This window comes from Lytechinus variegatus, chromosome 2 (genome assembly GCF_018143015.1).
Source record: "Lytechinus variegatus isolate NC3 chromosome 2, Lvar_3.0, whole genome shotgun sequence".
NCBI classification, from domain to species: domain Eukaryota; kingdom Metazoa; phylum Echinodermata; class Echinoidea; order Temnopleuroida; family Toxopneustidae; genus Lytechinus; species Lytechinus variegatus.
Window position 1 is genome coordinate 2,734,799 of NC_054741.1, and position 18,611 is coordinate 2,753,409.

The 18,611-nt window shown below is 36.6% G+C and overlaps 2 protein-coding genes across 4 annotated transcripts in view; one reads left to right on the forward strand and one right to left on the reverse strand.

Moving 5' to 3' along the window:
• Window positions 1–9,834, forward strand: part of LOC121409336 — a 67,817-nt gene extending 57,983 nt beyond the window's left edge. The window contains exons 2-4 of the mRNA XM_041601271.1: window positions 6,436–6,813; window positions 7,703–7,916; window positions 8,481–9,834. Of these exons, the coding sequence (XP_041457205.1) occupies window positions 6,436–6,813; window positions 7,703–7,916; window positions 8,481–8,737 (849 nt within the window). The 3' untranslated portion in view covers window positions 8,738–9,834. The remainder of the gene's footprint in view (window positions 1–6,435; window positions 6,814–7,702; window positions 7,917–8,480) is intronic.
• A 6,817-nt stretch (window positions 9,835–16,651) lies between these two features.
• LOC121407062 overlaps window positions 16,652–18,611 on the reverse strand; it is a 44,809-nt gene continuing 42,849 nt past the window's right edge. For 2 of the 3 annotated variants that reach the window (XM_041597981.1, XM_041597982.1), the window contains one exon: window positions 17,544–18,127. In XM_041597981.1, the coding sequence (XP_041453915.1) occupies window positions 18,050–18,127 (78 nt within the window). In that variant the 3' untranslated portion in view covers window positions 17,544–18,049. Of the gene's footprint in view, window positions 18,128–18,611 lie in introns of all 3 variants that reach the window. The other variant, XM_041597980.1, reaches the window with a different exon arrangement.

The following is an 18,611-nucleotide window of genomic DNA, read 5'->3' on the forward strand; positions in this document are numbered from 1 at the left end:
TTAATCACGAGAGGATAATAAGTTGTGAAAATGATCTCTTGTCATTAGTTATTACTTTGAATTTTCTGTAGAGAGTGTGTTATTGTTTGAAGAGAGAGAAACAGGGAGAGAGAGAGAAAGGGTATGGGTGTGGGGGTGTGTGTCTAAAATAATATAAAAAATACGATTATCGGTTATTTGATTTGGTCTGCATAGTTTTTTATGTAGTAAACGATTCATTATAATTTGCATAGGTTTGACATTCGTTATAAAGTCAAATCGGTCAGAATATTCAGGAAAGAAAAATGACCGTGTAAAAACACAAAATATAGCCTGAAAAAAAAGGCATATTATGTTTTGATGTTACAGGGATAGATCAACCTTTCCCCAAACCCCACTAAATCGTCCGCTCGTTTGTTTTTAGGGATTACCCCCCCCCCCCCGAATCGAATAAATTTTGAAATGGTGAATGCTTATCTCAATCAGCCCTGTAACATGCATGTAAGGCTATTGATGTTTTATACACGATGACCTTTAAAATTCCCTATAGATCTAAATCTAATGTCCTTCTCTTCGACCACTCTTTTCGTTTGATCAGATATGAGTTCTTTTAAATTATCAATTAATCACTTGGCTACATAAGAATTAATTTAACGTTTATTAGTTCAGTCCCAGTTTCTTCGTGTATTTTCATGTTACCAATCCCCAATCTTATATACTCACCACGTCGATCACTGTGAATGGATTCTATACGTATGACTGGTTCATTGCACTGCTGTGGGTGATTTTCCTCCCGATTCCTCCCAAGAGAAAAATGTAACCTCTAGCTAAATCCGTATTACACCATAAAAGAAGCACACCGTTAACACACAGGACTGGTAACACTAACGATTATGATCGGTCGCAAAACTTAAAGAATAGTTCTGATTGGTTATTTGTCATCCTTTCGAACAAAATGCGCTTGCAACACTTGTTTTGATTTGTCCTTGCCTTTTAATAATTGAATCTCGGAGTCCAGATTATCGCTCAAGCAACTTTTATCCATTCATTCTCGCCAGAATGCCTCCTCCTTTTACTTTTTGACAGATATTTATAGAAATGAATAGAACGTTCCACACACTTCCTTCAACATCTATAGACAAAGGATTTTGCACGTAAAAGAATGACACACTATAAAATTAGAAGAAGAGAAAATCAAATCCATATTCCAATCGTTAAGACAATTAGCTTTAGACAATATTATGGTAGATTAATAAGAAAATATTGTCTTATAATTATGCTTGTTATGATAATTGGAGAGCGCCTTCGTAGAGCAAACAGATAAAAAACAAACATGAAAAATTGATTTGCATTTTATTTCAAAGTAACATGTATATATGAAAGGAATTTATGCTTTGTTCTGCTTTTTTAAAAATCTATATCAGTTTCTTTGCAAATCTGCACATTAAAGAAATACAAAGATACGCCCAGGACACTTCCCTTTAACGAGAAAATGCAAGGCAAGCTGAAACTGGTCAAACGCCTTAAAAGCATATCCCAGTGTTAATCTAACATCATACAGTGCTAAAATACAACCTGACAGGGGCAAGCCCACGTCATGCATGGGGCTGCCCCTCGCAGCACTGAGGCATGCTTTAAAATTGGGTAAACTTGACACATTTTTTTAAAAATTCCATTTCATCATGTTTTTATAAAAGGTTGAACACGATACCTTTCAGACAGACAAGCGCCTGTAAGTGTGTTTTTATTTGACAGAAAAGGAACAGACGATGCAGTTTCTAATTATGTTTTATGTTACAGTTCATGCATTTAAGATGATAGATTTTCAAGTTTGGAAAAAGACATCTATTTTTAACAGAAGCAGGCGAATACCATGGTATGGTGTGGGGGGGGTTTGAATGTATTGGCGTTGGCGTCAACTATTTTATATGCTTTTATTTCATGGCTTAAATTTATATCATTATTGTCGCGTCAACATAATCATGAAATAAATTTCCTGCATTTTATAGGCGCTAATGGATGTCATTCAAACCGCTAACGATGTTGTTTTTTGTGAGTTTATCCTTTTTCTTTTAATATTCTCCTTGTTACTAGATATCAATAACGCATGATGTGATGCGTGACATACAGATAACGACGTGATAATGCAGCGAAGTTACTTAAATGGCTTTTTTAATTAAAAAAACGGTATTCTTCTTACATTATGTAAATTTTTGCTAATGGGAACAATAACCATTAATGGTCAGTGAACAAAACCTACTCAATACCTTGTTGTCAATTAGAATTTATTCATTATGATACACCCTAACAAGGTTTACTTAAGTGGGCATGTTGGATTGAGGGAATATTTTTTTAAGTATAAAGCTAAATGCTGAGAAAACTTTGTGTGAAAATGTATCTTCGAAAGAAAAACCGTATGTTTTACCAAACAATCATATAAGTTACCTTTTTAAAATTTGATTGTGTATTTCATTTGAATCGAAATTGTTTTAATAGTAATTTTCTAAATAAAAATATGTTTCTATATTTGTAAATATTGGGGTGCGACATTGAAAATATAATTAAACAGCTTCTCTTTATGATAATAAGAATACAGTATTCTTAACCCCTTTCTCTGTATGTAGCCCAATTTTATCTCAAAAGTAATATGTTTTTCATTCTACCACTTCCACTGATAGAAAATGAAACAGATGTATTGGCTTAAGTTGTAATGATGCAATTCTCATGTTAGGAGAAAATGATAATATATACACAACAAAAAAAGTAAGTCCCCCCTTAAACAAACATCAATAATTTCCAAACCAATTCGAGTTTTTAATATATTTTTACATGAGCGTGTAGGTAATTTTATAAGCTACCCTCTGAGTAAATGTTATGGACGTATTTTACGTCATGCTTCAGTGAGCACCGTCAGAAGGCAAAAATGTCACTTTTCAAAAGTCACAAGCAAAATATCATGACTTTCATTCCATTTTATTGGAACTAATTCCACATTCTCATCATGAAAAATAGTCAGAAGGCTTATAAAAGGTACTTTCTAAAAGACGATACAACTTTTTTGGCTAAATTTCACGGTTGAATAAACACCAGTCCGAATTTGCTATAATTGGATATTTTACAGGTTTCTATCAATAAAATGATTGAATATGATGACAGTTATTTTGGGGAAGAGTTTCTTCAACAGTATTCATCGTTTCACGGTTCAATGAACATTTATTGAAAACAAAAAATACGATTTTCAAATATCATAGGCAAGTATTGTTTCATTTTGGTAACTGAAAGTGATCTTTTCTGAACTTTTTCGTTGTGTTCATGATCAATTAACATGCTTCAATGATTCAAAGGCGTTTAACTAAACATTCACGCTTGAATGAACATGTGGAATGTGATTAGCTCTTTTTTACGTTATTGGAAAAAATGCAATTTGTAACTATGGATATCTGTCACAAACCTCCTTGCACAGTTCATTTGATTTAATTTTTGTGAAAATCCCGATGTTTAACGCATCAGTGAGCACACAATACTCGAAAATTATGCAAATGAGAAGAAAGTTCAAGGCCTTGGCCCCACTCTGTGCTGCATCGAATGGTTATTTTGGTGTGCGCACCTTTTGGATAGTGTTACTCTGAAGCAATGTGCGAAGTTTCATGAAATAACTGTTGGCAAAAGTAACAAAAACCGTCCATGAAACAAACCCTCATTTCAAAATTTGGACTTCCTCTCTCATAGACTTGTGTACATTATGGGTGCATATGTTTACGAATAAGTAACCCCTTATTCAATATGGTGGAACTTTTTTTCAAGGCTGTCTTTAGCAATGTCGTTTGGCAGTAATGTTTATCAACCTATGGGCAAAATTCTGTGCAAAAATGAAATCGATTCGTTTATTTATGGATGAGTGAGCACGCATCAAAGTGGGAAAATTGGTATTTTCAATATCACAGACGCATTTTAAAGGATAATATAGTGATTATTGGGGGCAAATTCGGTTTCAAATGTGACTTTAATTGCTGTTGTTTTTATCATCCATCATTTCTATCACCAAATACTTTCCGAATTTTAAACATTTTCATGGTTGAGCGAGCACAATCGAAAACTTAGGAATTAATACTCTTTATACTGCATAAATGTATTCGTTTCCTAACAATTTCTCAGGATCAGTTGAATGTATGGACAAATCAGTGGTAGATCCAGAATTTTAAAATAGGGGAAGGGGCCTATAATCGGGGAAGCCACCAACATTCTCAAATTTTAACATGATTTAACAAGTTGTAGAGGATACTACCATAAACCCCTATGATGATACGTCACAATTCAGGGGCCGCTGAACGGTTTTCAAAGTGGGGGGGGGAGAGACTGGGCCAAAAGTGAGGGGGGGGGGCTGATCATGCAAAAAATCAAAATCGTGTGGTCGTTTTTACATTTTTGTACATGCTTTTGGAAAAAAGTTGGGGCTGAAGCCCCCCCCCCCGCTTCCGCAGCCCCTGCAATACATTGTGTTCACTCAACCATGAACATACCATTTCAAAATCTGGTCTGAAGTGGTTGAATGATGGATAGTAAAACAGCATAACACAATAAAATTCACCTGAAAACAACTTTTGCCCAACTTTGTATTTGAACAAACTGAAAAACGACTCTTGTGACTTTTAAAAATGGTCATTTTTAATTCAATCTTTAATTACTCATGCATGACTCAACCGATCGATTTCATTTTTCCTCAGGGTTTGCTTAATGAGTGCAGAAAACCACCTATGATATATCATATCTCAAACTAATTCGGTTCAAAAGTTACAGCAATTTGATTTAGGGGGGACTTACTTTTTTTGTTGTGTATATTTTTTAAAAATAGGCACCTTCTTAGGCATTCATCCTATTTGAATAATTCGTTTATGACCAATTTAGGGGAAAATAGAGTTAGCATAGCAATAGCCATTTTGTCAACAGAAATAAAGTCACTTTGAAAATCTTATTTATTAACCGGGCATGGTGGCTCAGCGGTAGAGCGTCCGCCTCATGAACGGGAGGTCGTGGGTTCGATCCTCGGCCGAGTCATACCAAAGACTTATAAAAATGGGACCTTCTGCCTTCTTGCTAGGCGCTCAGCATTTAGATTGGAGAAGGGTAATGATAACATGTTATGTTATGCAGGGCCGCGTGTAGAGCAGTTTCCTAACTGAAGTGGCTATACCCTGGGTAAATAAAAAACGTTATTATTATTATTATTAAAACCTAAAAAATATCGGAACCTTTGCTGGCAATCAAATCATATGAACAATAATAAATTCAAAAGTAACTTTTTACTTTAACATCGATGTATTTTCAAATTAAGATGAACATACGCACACACAAAAAGATTAATGATCAAATGTATAAGGAAATCCCCTCAACAAACAACGACGGTATTGCTATATTTCACATGGCTTACATATTCCCCAACCTAAGACATAAATCCGATTTACTGAAATTGATGACGCAAGTGTGTTTCGTACAGAACTGTTTTTGTTTAAATTTCTAGGCTACGATTTCAGAAACAAAGGTATCAGCATTCCCACAAATCCGAATAGTGATCTATCAAAAATCTTTCATTCTTGGATGACATTTCTATTTTTATGTCCCGATTATCTTTATCAGTCGTCACCATAGCAACACCTGAAGAAAGACTTAGAAATATTCTTTGCTCTGTTTTTTTAAATGATTTATATGGAAACTAAGATGCAATGTTTGGGTATTTTTTGGTCATATAGCAGAGAAACAATATTATACCACTACGAAGTGATCTAGGAAATTTCTTCATGGTCATAATGATTATGCAGCATTCTTCGAGCCGAACTTCTCAAAGTCAACTAGAAGATTGACCTTCCATGTTTTTTTCTTAAAATATATAGGGCCTGTTGCAGAAAGAGTTACAATCAATCGCAACTCTAAAAATCATGCGTAAGTTTATTTTCAATCAACAGCGCGCATTTGAGACTTGCGATTGATTTTTGGATTGCGTTTAAACGCAACTCTTTCTGCAACGGGCCCCAGATCGGATAGTACTCGGACATGATTTGAACACATGGCCTCGGGTTCAAGTGCAGATGCTGCTCCAATGAGGCTGCCATCATACCCCAGTATCTCATTATTTATGATGAGAGATGTAGGGGAGAGATCGCGGCATAAGACAGACGTAATTTGATGGAAGCTCTGCCGATCGTTGAAAGATATTGAATGAGGACACACCCTTCTTACAGCCATGCATACAAAGCGAAACATGCTCAAACTTATCGAAAAGTGTATAAAAAAACAGGCCGCTGGTGCGTTCATTCGCTATTATTTTAGCCTCTTTATCATGAACAATTTATTGCAGCTACTTACTCGCGACATTGTCTCCACGCTTAAAAAATGAATAAAAATGATATTGCACTCATATCAGCTAATGAATCTTTTTCATTTCTTTATTACCCCATGCAGTTTGGAACCGACCATGTGAACAAACTGACCTCTCCTCGGGCCCTCACCCTCGTGATCGTCGCAGACGGCATCAGGGGTACCGGATCCAACTGCTTAGGCCTCAGCGACGAGTTCATCCAAGAAACATGTAAATCCTTCTGCGCCGTGTCATCGCTGGAACGCACCGATCAGCACAGCCTGCCGACCCCGGAGACGCGAGTATTTCGACTCAAAATGGACCTGTCCGCTTTCGGATCCGAGTTCCGGATACCGGATATCAGTCGGGCCGTGTTCTTTTTGAAAATCTTCGGTACCTTTAGAAACCGGTACATGATGTTGATGTGCCATAGGGGAGATTCGAACCTTGTTCGGCAGCTAAGGCTCAATGTTGACCCAATGGTAAGAATAATCCCATAATAACCATGGTATATATCGTAGAGAACTATACAAACACAAGTGGCATACATCTGTCGTTGGCGTGGTCATCTTTCATAATCATAAAATATCCTAGGCTCTTCTTCAAAGTAAAATGTGTTTATATGGATAATATTTAAAAATGTAGTGACCGTTACTTCAACATATACTTGTCATGCTTATTTCTGGTCTCTGCTCCATTTTGTACGTATCATATTCAATTGACTTTTTAAAATGTCATCGAGCTTGTTGTCGAATTATTTTCCACCATCTCTGAGCCGCAAGATAGAGGCTTATGCATTGTGATGATTCAACTGTATTTAAACGGCCAAGACTGTTATTGACTGCCATTGACGGACACGGCCTGTTTTAGCCAACATTCTGGTATAAGGGTACCTTAAAAATAACATAAATGCTTATCAGTCAATCCAAGAATATTACCTCTATAAACTAAGTTTACTGGTGAATCATTGGTGATAACTTTGATGAAAGTATGCTATGTTCTAGATGATATCATCTAGAATATGACTAGTAACATGGTGTCGATTTGTCATTATTTTATTTTTTCTGGATGGCATGTTAACAGCTGATCTACAATACGCTGAAAAAAAATGAAGTGCTAATTTAGCACTTAAAGTGCTTGTATAGTGACTGCACTACGAATGCTGATTTTCTAGTTAAAATTTGAACTAAAAAAAATCAGCACTCGAAATGCAGTCACTATACAAGCACTGTAAGTGCTAAATTAGCACTTCATTTTTTTCAGTGTATTGTAGATCAGCTGTTAACATGCCATCCAGAAAAAAATAAAACTAAAATAGCACTTCATTTTTACAGTGTACTATTATATCTCTTTTCAACCCCCACTCTCCAGCTGATGCGCAATATATTCCAAGAGTCCTACAACACCTATAAGAGCAAGGGTGAACGGAATATGTCGGATGTCGAGGCTCTCAACCTGAAAGCGAGTACCCGACTAACCGAGGTCAAGATGTCGTACCGGAGAGAACCGCTTGTCTACATCGAAGAGGAAAACATGGTTGTGTCGGTAGAGGGCGATGCCACTAGAAGTTTCAACTACAGTTTAGGTAATACCATGGGTAATACACGCAGATAAGCGTTCCAGGGGCGTCTTGTTGGTGATTTCTACTGACATTGTTCTTTCAGCCAATCATAAGAAAGGATTTCAGAAGCTTTTAACAAATGTCAGTGAAAAGCTTCATGACTTGTTTGAAATGCTTCCATTAAATAGTCTTCCTAGTAGCAATATTAATCTATCCATGTTCAGTTTTTGTATTCTTTTTCATGCACCCTTTCATTGATATTTGATTTTTTCATTTATGTATTTATTTATTCATTTATTCATTCATTCATTTTTTTTTCTTATACACTTAAAAAAATGTTAACCTAATATTGGGTCAAATGGAAACATTCATGTTGGTTCGGTCAAACGATCAGTATTTGGAAATTTTGCGCAATGTTGCGTTGAAATAGCCCAATGTGGGGTAAAATATGATTTAGGCAATAATTGTTTTGTTATGATATAGCTTAAACACTTATTGTTGTTTTCTCTATACCCCTAAACCAACGTAGACCACCACGACCAAGGTGATCATTGTAACCACTGTTTTATTTCATAATCTACCTTACAGGTTTTGAGTTGAATCTCGGTCTCAGGGGACTCGAATGCCTCGAAAGGTTCATCGACCAGCTCGTCCTCGCAGACGGTCTCAAGGACATCGTCCAGGCCCTCAACTTCAAATCCAAATGCACCAAGAAACTCAACGAAGATGCAATAAAACACAGGCTCCATGCAGAAATGAGCAAACATAAAAGCAAAAACGGTAGTCCAAATAACAACAATAATCATAAGGATAACAACAATTCAGAAAATGGCAATGGATCATAGCAAAAACACTGGTCCGATCGGAATCAAATCTGCCATTCCATTTTCGATTTTTTTTTTCAAAGATGTACGTATAAAGTCTGCACCATATTTGGACATTAAGATCAATGCCATGCATTTTGTACATGACTGAATTGTATATTAGTGGCTGGTGTGATATTGGAAACTTTGGTCAAATTTGGACACTGTTAAAAAAATTTGGAGAACAATGTCCACATTTGTTGGCCTTTATGTTTATAACCATGCTCAACGTAGATAAGAAACAAAATAATATCAGGAAGATAACATGATGCAATCTGGAACAAAAAGATGTAAAATTTATGTATCAATTTATTTTTTTTAGCTTCGGAAGCGTTTATGCGCCAATTTTTTTACCCTAGAATCACGATTTGAAACACGTTTTTGGAAACATTTCTGCAAATTTGATTATAATTTTTTGTTTTGTTATGTTATTTGGTCGCAAGCTCGTTCGAACATCCTTTGGTTGGATGTGATGGGCATTTTCTTTATTCATAGGTTTTTTATGTTGATGGGGGCGCTAAAACGGAATCTAGAACGCAAAAAAGACAGGTTATCATTGCATTGGGACAGCGAGTTACATGGTGCCATTGATTATACTATTTCCATTTTTATCCTCAAAATTCTAGGCTCATGATAATAATAGAATTTTTCGTGTGTAAGCTAGTGTCTTGAAAATAACCACGTTAACTTGTGATGGCAAAGTAAATGCGAGTGCAATATAGGATGAATTGTCTTGTAAATCTCGGTACTTTATTTTGCTAGATGTCGTCGAGGTGTCTAATAAATCGTTTTATACTCTTTTCTGTAACATCACATCCCTGGCGGATGGTGATGGTATTTTATACCTAAAAATGCAAGAAAACACACGTTTTTCATATCCATGCAATTCATGGTGTTCATAAATGATGGTATTGCGTTACATGCATGTGTGTGGTATAAAGTTGAACCGTAACATGGGCGGAAATCCCAGGGGGGACAGGGGGACGCGTCCCCTACTCAATAATATAGTATGGGGTGGACACAATATCAAATGTCCCCCTACTCTTTTTTTTGTCTTTGTGATGAAAATAAATACAACATTCAAAATCGAAATAAAACATGTATTTTGGACGAGATGACCTTACTTTTCGGGTGATAACCTTTTTTTTTTTGCTTGTCAAATTTATTTTGTTCGAAATGACCTTACATTTGCTTGTTAAATATTGTCCAACCTCTTGTCCCCCCACCTTTTGGGAGAGATTTCCGCCCCTGAACCGTAACAATAGCTTTAATAATAAGCATTAATTTATATAGCTCAGCTTTCATGGCTTTTGTATGGATATATCAAACTGCGCTTGTTCAGAGCTCTTTTTACTTATATTGGTCTACACAGCATATTTTCTTAACTAAAGAGATATGTTTTTAATTTTGATTTGAAGAGAGCCAAGGATGGAGAGCTTCTTATATCAATTGGCAGGCTATCCCATTTAGTTTGGGGGCAGCAAGTGCAGATGCACGATCACCAAGTGTGATCGTGCATTTGCTGTAGTATAAATTGGTATTGTTGATATTGTGCCTCGATGTGTGTGCTTGTAATTCTAAGAATATATAGGTGTACCGGTATTTCGCTCCGGGGCGTACGGGGGGGGGGGGGGGGGTCAAGAACATAGAAAATGTGTTGTCAAATGTCAAAGAGTGAAAATGATATGCTTGGGAATTGCTGGCAAAGCGTGATTGTGAAAAGGGTGCCTCAAGGGAAGCATACTGTCATCTTACGTGAGTATATTCGACTGGTTTTGAACATTTCAAAACGAGCCGAGTCACTCCACGAATGTTCCAGGATCCCTACCGAATTTTCTCGCATTAGGGGCCGAGGAGGGATAACAGACCCCCCCCCCCCCATCCGTCCGAATACAAATTTGGATGATCTCGCAGCTAATCAGCTCCTGTGTAATCTATGATTAAAAGAAGGAATTCTTCGCATTCTAGCATTACTTAAAAAAGTACTCATGCCCAAAATTCTTTTAGTATAAATTTTTTTCCCATGTACGATTATAAAGTGTGAATTATCTTTGAAAAGAAAATAACATTAATTTGTGTTGTTTCTCGAAATCATGATAGCCTAAGTTAAAGCTTTTATAAATCCTAAATCTTTTTGCACAAGTTTTAATTTTGAAAACGTTATAACTGCCTTGTCTGGAGACATTTTTGGTCCGCAGATGATAGATGGTAGTCTAGATCTGGACGTCAGTAGTTATTTGTTGGGAAAACCCAGCACTCACTCATGTCACTCATGAGTGTAAAGGGTTTTCCAAGCAAATAACGTCTAAAGCCCCGTCTTAGAAAGAGATACGATTGATCCGATCGACTTAGAGTAAAAGGAAATCCTTCAATGTTATCAATTTTTACATGTATTTTGCTCAATGTCCTTTGAAAACAAAAAGAAGCATACTGATTTGTCAAGAAAGCAGTAAATGTATGAATAGACATTGTCTAGAAAATAATTTGAACAAACATTGTATTTTAGATGTTGACGTTGCTCGGTTGCTGACTGTCCATAGTTGTGGTTGATTGAATATGTCGTAACTCTTTGTAAGACGGAACACAAACTAGGAAGATGGAGAAGGGGGGGGGCAGAGCTAACCATGTCCCAATGCTTGTTTTCCCAAATTAATAAATAAATACCGGGCATTGGGGAGGTGGTACTCATCCCGCTATTAATAAAATGACCTTACTTCACACACCGTTTGGGCTGTTTTAATGATTTTGAATCAGGTGTGCTTACCAAAAAAAAAAGTTTTCGTTACTTGAGAATAGATTTGTACGTTTGATCGTTGTATTAAGCAGGTGTAAGTTATGAATATTTATTTGTTAATTTATGTAATAAACAATTTCTTAGATAAAATTTTCAAGTGATGATAGATCTTTTATCTGTTTTTAAGGATTCGTGTTGTTTTTCTTGTGTTCCGCGTAATATAGTAGCGAGTTTTCTCAATTGCAACGGGACGGATTCTAAAACGTATTACCAAGGAGTTACCAGCACTCCTTTGTAGTACTAGTAAATGCATTGGACATGTTGGAAATACACGCAAAATCAGCATGAACAACTGAGAGGTATTTGTTGAAAATTGTATGGTGAACAAGGATGCGAAATTATTTTTTCCCACCGCAGTTCCGGACCCCAAGTCTACATTATATAAATATTCATGACTTGCGTCTTCGGAATGAGAGTCCGCATAGCCAAGCCTAGCATAATTATTGTATTGTCATTAATGTCAATTTGATAATTGTTAGGAATGGGATCTAGATATAGATCTATACCTAAGGGCTAAAGCCTATATGTCAGGGTACTAATTAATTCTGTTAAGATCCACGCGCATGCGTACTCTTATTCCGAAGACGTAAGTCCTGAAAATTCATATCATGTAGACTTGGGGTGCGGAAAAATAATTTCACAACCGGGACAGCAGATGGTCCATGTAGTCCCAAGATTCGGAGAAAATTTTGAAAATATAAATCGGTTGTTCAGTATCAGTACGGACAAAACTACTTTTTAGATTCACCGATTTTCGACAAAAGCTGCTTTGTCATGAGGGGCTTCAGACGATAGATTCTCTTAGTTCCTCCTCAACTCAAACTCCCTTTCTTATCACCTTTCTCATATTATATCTAATGATGGGCTTATGTCGAAAGGGTGGGTGCTGTCGCGTTAGGGTGCGTCAACGCGAACGCGAAGATTCGTCCAAAGCCCCCCCGGTTTGGCCGAAAGGGTGCGTTGGGAGCGCCACGTCGCGTCGCGTTCACTGGAACGCGCCCTTTCGTCCAAAGCCCCCCCCCCCGGTTTGGACGAAAGGGTGTGTTTAATAATAATGAATAAATACAAATATTTATAAGAAAGCTGAATATAAGGTATTTTGTCAAACATTGCCAATTTGCAGGTAAAATAGTGGATTTTCAATCATTTAAAGCATTGACAATTTGAGGAAAAGAAAGAAAAGTTCAACTAAGAATGATAATGATAATAATAATAATGATAATAATAATAATAAAATCAGATACCCACCCTTGCAATAAGCCACTTGGCGCCAATTTTTCACTCCAAATTGGAGTGAATAAATTCACTCTTTGGGGTGAAAATTATTATTATCAGTATTATAAGTATTATTATTATTATTATTGTTATTATTTTTATTATTATAAGTATTATTATTATTATTATACAAACAACACGCACATATTATTATTATACACACAACACGCACACATACACAACAGATACATCTCACAAAATATATAGAGGCAGGGTCTCAAGTGTGAAATATTGTAAGGTAGGGTCTGAAGAGTTAAACGTTGTGAATGCTGACCCGACATCAATTTTGGCCTTGCCCTTCCAGGACACATCTGCCGTAAGTTTTATAATTTGGGGGACATCAAATATCTCCAGGTATACGAATGTTTTCCTTTGTAATAAATACACACCTGCAAAGTATAAAATTGAAGGTAAGTTACTTTTTTTTTATTTGAAAGAACCTTGAAATCAGTCATAATTTTTACATGTATCAATATTACACCATAAAATATTTCCACCGAAAAATCCTCATGCAGCATGCCGTCATTGTTTTTTTTTACCTTAAAAAGAATGTTTGTGCCATATGATGATTTATGTTCCTATGCAAATTTCACATATCACTCGTCTTTTTTGTTTGTTCAGCTTTCTTATAAATATTTGTATTTATTTATTCATTATTATTAAACACATCCTTTCGTCCAAACCGGGGGGGGGGGGGCTTTGGACGAAAGTGCGCGTTCCAGTGAACGCGACGCGACGTGGCGCTCCCAACGCACCCTTTCGGCCAAACCGGGGGGGCTTTGGACGAATCTTCGCGTTCGCGTTGACGCACCCTAACGCGACAGCACCCACCCTTTCGAAATAAGCCCTAATGATGTGTGGAGTATTAACAGGGGGTGTGGGTCGACAGACCGATCTTAAATATGCATGGTGGCATTTTAGGCCTTTAAAGTAATAATATTTCACCTAATCTTCATGCGTCAAATAAGTGATTTTAATGTTCACTGATTTATAAGATGAAGTTTGGCTGAATTATTAATCATTACTATATGAATATCATGTTTATGTTTGGCCTGGTCAAATGTCAAATGATTTATAAGATGAAGTTTGGCTGAATTATTAATCATTACTATTTGAATATTATGTTTATGTTTGGCCTGTTCAAATGTAAGCGAGAGGCGGGAAAAGGGGCATCTCAGGATTCAGATAACGAATACCTCTGTCGGGTCTGTCTGTCTCCCTCTCTCCCTCCTCCCACCCCCTCCCTCTCTCTCTTTTCTTTGACACCCTCCTTTTCACTGATGCAATCGCACTACCCATACACACACAAAAAGAATCGAACATGAATGATTTTATATTATTTTTTTATACAAACAATGTATTAAAGCAGACAATGACTAGAAAATATTGTCACGCTGAATAATTATAAGAGAAATAAATACATCTAGCATGATCTTGAATGTCATAAAGAGCCAATATATCCGACATAAACTGAATCCCCTGTTCTTAGTAGATTTAAATCACATAAATATAAAACTACCGTTTACAAGCTTGTATATACATGACTGTAATAATAGATTAGCTCCCTTTTATGTACATTCCTCATTCAAGTAACAAAGGATAATCCAAGGAAGACTGATTTGAAGAACGCTCTTAGAGTTGTTGGGCAAAAAATACCCAACTTTTAACCAACCCTGGGCAACATACTGTCCACACAACTATTGGTATAAATCTGCCCAAAATGGGTAATAAAAACTAATAATTGGGCAATAAATTTGCTCAATTGGATAATAATTTCTAGAATATATATATTTATTACCAACATAACTTAGTGGACAGTATGTTGCCTAACACAGTGTGAAAGGAAGACGAGTAGATATTCTTTCTATGAATGCTAAAAGCACTGATGAACACATTCCACTATTATATACAAATTATATACATAAAGAGATTTGCTATAAAAAATACCATATAAATGGGAACAAACCTAGCAATAACAATCGAATGTACTTTTCAGTAAATTCTGGCAAAAGAAATCTAAGAATGACATGACATCTGATTGCCACATCCATAAATATAGCTAAATACCCATTTTGACTAATAACATTATTTATATCATATTGTGTTTATATAGTTTGTTCGTCCTCTGAGTAAAGATTTATTCTTGAAAACTCATCATGTTAAGAAACATGTATGAAAGGCAATACATCGAGCTGTTGGACTGACCTCCGGACAAAATTAATGCCATAATCATTATACAGTTATACATATATATTTTGTTAAATGCCATGTTGATCACTTGCGTCCTTTCCATTATCAGTTTGAATGTTAATTAACATTTTCTCGAAGCCTGAGTATGGTCCACATGGGGATAAAGCGAGGGAGAAAGAAAGAGAGAATTATGGAAAGAGATGGTAAACAGAAGGGGGATATACCAAGGGAGAGAAAGAGAGAGAGAGATGACACATTTGACCTGGGCGCCGTAACTCAAAGGTTAGCGATTAATCGCTAAATGAAATGACCAATCAAGATCCTCGTTGCATGCGTATTTTGCTAAGTAGACTGATTATGAACCAATCAGAATCGTTCTTTGAAATTAGCGACCAATCGCTAACCTTTGTGTTACGAGACCCTGCACTTATATCGAAAACTTTAATGTGCATGAACAATAACGGAATTCTGCATGTCATATACTTTGGTTTGCGTTCATCTTCAATGAGATTTTGTGACTGAAAATAACAAAATACTACATTACTGCATACAACCCTGTTTCTTACTTGCATACAATATTCACACCTCATAAACAATGAAAATTAACAATATAAATAATATTATGTATAAAATATCTATATAACTATAAATGTGAATTAAAAAAAAATGATATCGGTATGCGGAACAATAAAAAGTTTCCGTGGCAAGAAATTACATCTGAATAAACAAAAATGATATTTGGTATGAGGCATATAAAATATCATTGTGGCAAGAAATAGCATTAATATTGCTGGTATAACATACTATAGCACCATGGTAAATACTGATAATGCCAAATATAGTGATTTCTAAAAATATATTGTCCCTTTGGTTATACAAACAGCAATGCACTGGTAATTACAAAAGTTAATTTATGTTTTGACTTGAATGAACGATATATTGATAAATAGTGTGTATATTCAATATTTCAATATTGTTCCATAGTGAAAGACTATTGCATGTATAAGGGAATACAAACAGCTTTCATTTATATAGAGTATCCAGGTACTCTCAAAATCCATTGTTACACACAACAATCGGTTTTCATAGAGTATGGTAGCTCTGAAATTGATATACGAATAGAAATAATCATACACAAAACACAATACATGTGAAATCAAGTCAATTAATAATTTTAGTTATTATCACTTCTCCTGTAGTGTCGCATTTACGACGGGGAAACTCTCTACAACGCATCGATTCATTTGAAAATACCAGTAAAATCACAATGGAGAGCTGAGAGGCTTTTGTCGAAAGATGATGGACTGGGACAGCATGCTCATCCGAAGATTTGCACCGAACGCACATTTGCAAATATGTCGTTGTCCAGAGTCAAGAGATTCCGATTCTGTCCCGGTCCACCAACTTTCGACAAAAGCCTCTCAGCTTTCCATTGCGATTTGACTTGCATTTTCAAAGGAACCGGTGTGTTGGCTCAGTTGGTAGAGCTCCGTCTCACAACCGCGAGGTCGGGGTTCAAACCCCGGCCGCGTCAGACCAAACGATGTTAAAAGATGGGAGTGGCTGCTACCCTGTTTGGCGTTCAACGATGAAAGGGATAGAGCCTCGTCGATCTGAAGCTGCACAGTGGCTGCCGGGCCCACGATTAATTGGGCAGAGTAAATTTTCGGAGTATTTCATTTCATGTCTATTTCGAACAATTAATTTTGGATTTTCATTTGTGTAGAATTTCCCAGTAGTAAATGCAACAAAATCCGGATTGTTTCATCTTGCTCAAGCAAGAGTCATGAAATTATTCCCAGATAACCTCTGAATAAAACTTATAGTGCATTTTATGTCTTTCGTCATCCTCATTTTTGTTTTAAATCCTGAACATCTTCTATCTTATTTTTTGAGAGTATAAACTAATCTAGAAAGACGGTGATTAAAGCGATTCGTGAAATGACTTTAAACAAGTATCCAATCTAATGAATTTCATTTTTACATTACAAGATTTTTTTTTAATGTTGAGACCTTTCAAAGGCAGAACATAATTATACAAGACAGATTTTCATTAAAAATAATTATAATACACAATTCAACCTTTTTTAAGGGTAAGGTCATAACACCACCAAAACTTAGAAAAAACACCGGTCACTGAGAAAAGTAATGTTACACGTTAGTCACAAAGCTAGTTACACGAAACACGACATTGCATTGTCACGAACAACAAGAATATATTCCCTTTGTCCTCTTTGGCGTCAATGACACGACATGAGACGTGCGGGAGTAATTTCTTCACCGATTCCAAAGGACAATGGTCACTGAAACCATTTCCTGAAGACTGGCACACCAAGGGTCAATGGGGAAAAAGCTTCCCTTCCGACGTCTGCACTTGAAGTTTCCTCCTTAACTGTTTCCGAGTTGTCATCAACCACGACCTTCTGGACATCTTGAAGAGATTCGATGTCCTTGAAATCCTGACGGCCGCCGACTCCATCCTGGCGGCTCGGTTGTGATATACTTCGTCCTTGACCGTCAGCGCCGAGTCACCGTCACCGTCCCCGTCCCCGAGAACGCTGACGAAGGAACTCTTGGTCGACATCGCCGGTCGGATATATTCTTTTTTCTTTTTCACGCTGCCACAGAGCCAAAACACGGGTATGGAAGGAGAAAATATGGGAAGGGGTAAAAGCAAAGAAGGTGAGTTTCGCTCTTTTTCGAGGTTATTGTTTATGTTTCAGATACATTAGTCGGGAGCGATATGGATGAGTTTTGTTCGACGATCTTTGTCACCACATGCTCTTTTTAAAGGGAGTATAGCAGAAGGATATGCGGGATATGAAGGAGGGGATAGGATAACGGAAATAGAGATCATCAAAGTCATGCATGTTAGCTGTCGTTTAGCACGAATGAGGTATTAGAAGAAAGACCAACAACCGATGCGTGGTCACATAATCGGCAACCGTCGGTGATGTCACTGATGTCACGTGATGTTCCAAGCCAATGAGATCCTGCCTTATTTTTAAATATCGTCGGTGGCAACGATGGGCCTCTTAAAGATACTCTTTGGACGTCGGGCGGACCGATTTGGCCTTGCACGGCGACGGGTTGTAACCATTGTAGTTTTCGAGCTGAAAGTGAAGAGGGAAGGGGAGAATATCAAAAGTCGGAGAGCCCTCGATGTGAAGGAATTCTAAAGGAATAGTGAAGCATACGCCATTTAAGAATAAAAATGGACATGATAAAGGTGCAGGGCTATAAGAAAACTTTGCATTGACAGGGGCAAGATGAGAATTAAGAAAAAAAATAGAATAAAAAGAAAGTAACAAGGGAAAAGAGTTGGCCTAAATAGGTGGGTGTCTGGGTCGTGGAAATATAATACTAATACCCCTTAATTTAAGTCAGTTTATGCTACCCCCTTTGTCTTCCTCCTTTAAAAAATAACTTGGGGCCACTCCTGACGTAGATGGAATAATCAAATAAAGCTTAGAATAAAAAATAATATAAAAGAGAGAGAAAGCAAAATTTATACGGATGTAGCCTTCATATAAATTATTGAGAATTTCTTTTCCATTTTCCAGTTATTATAAAATTGGTATAAACAGTAACAATCAC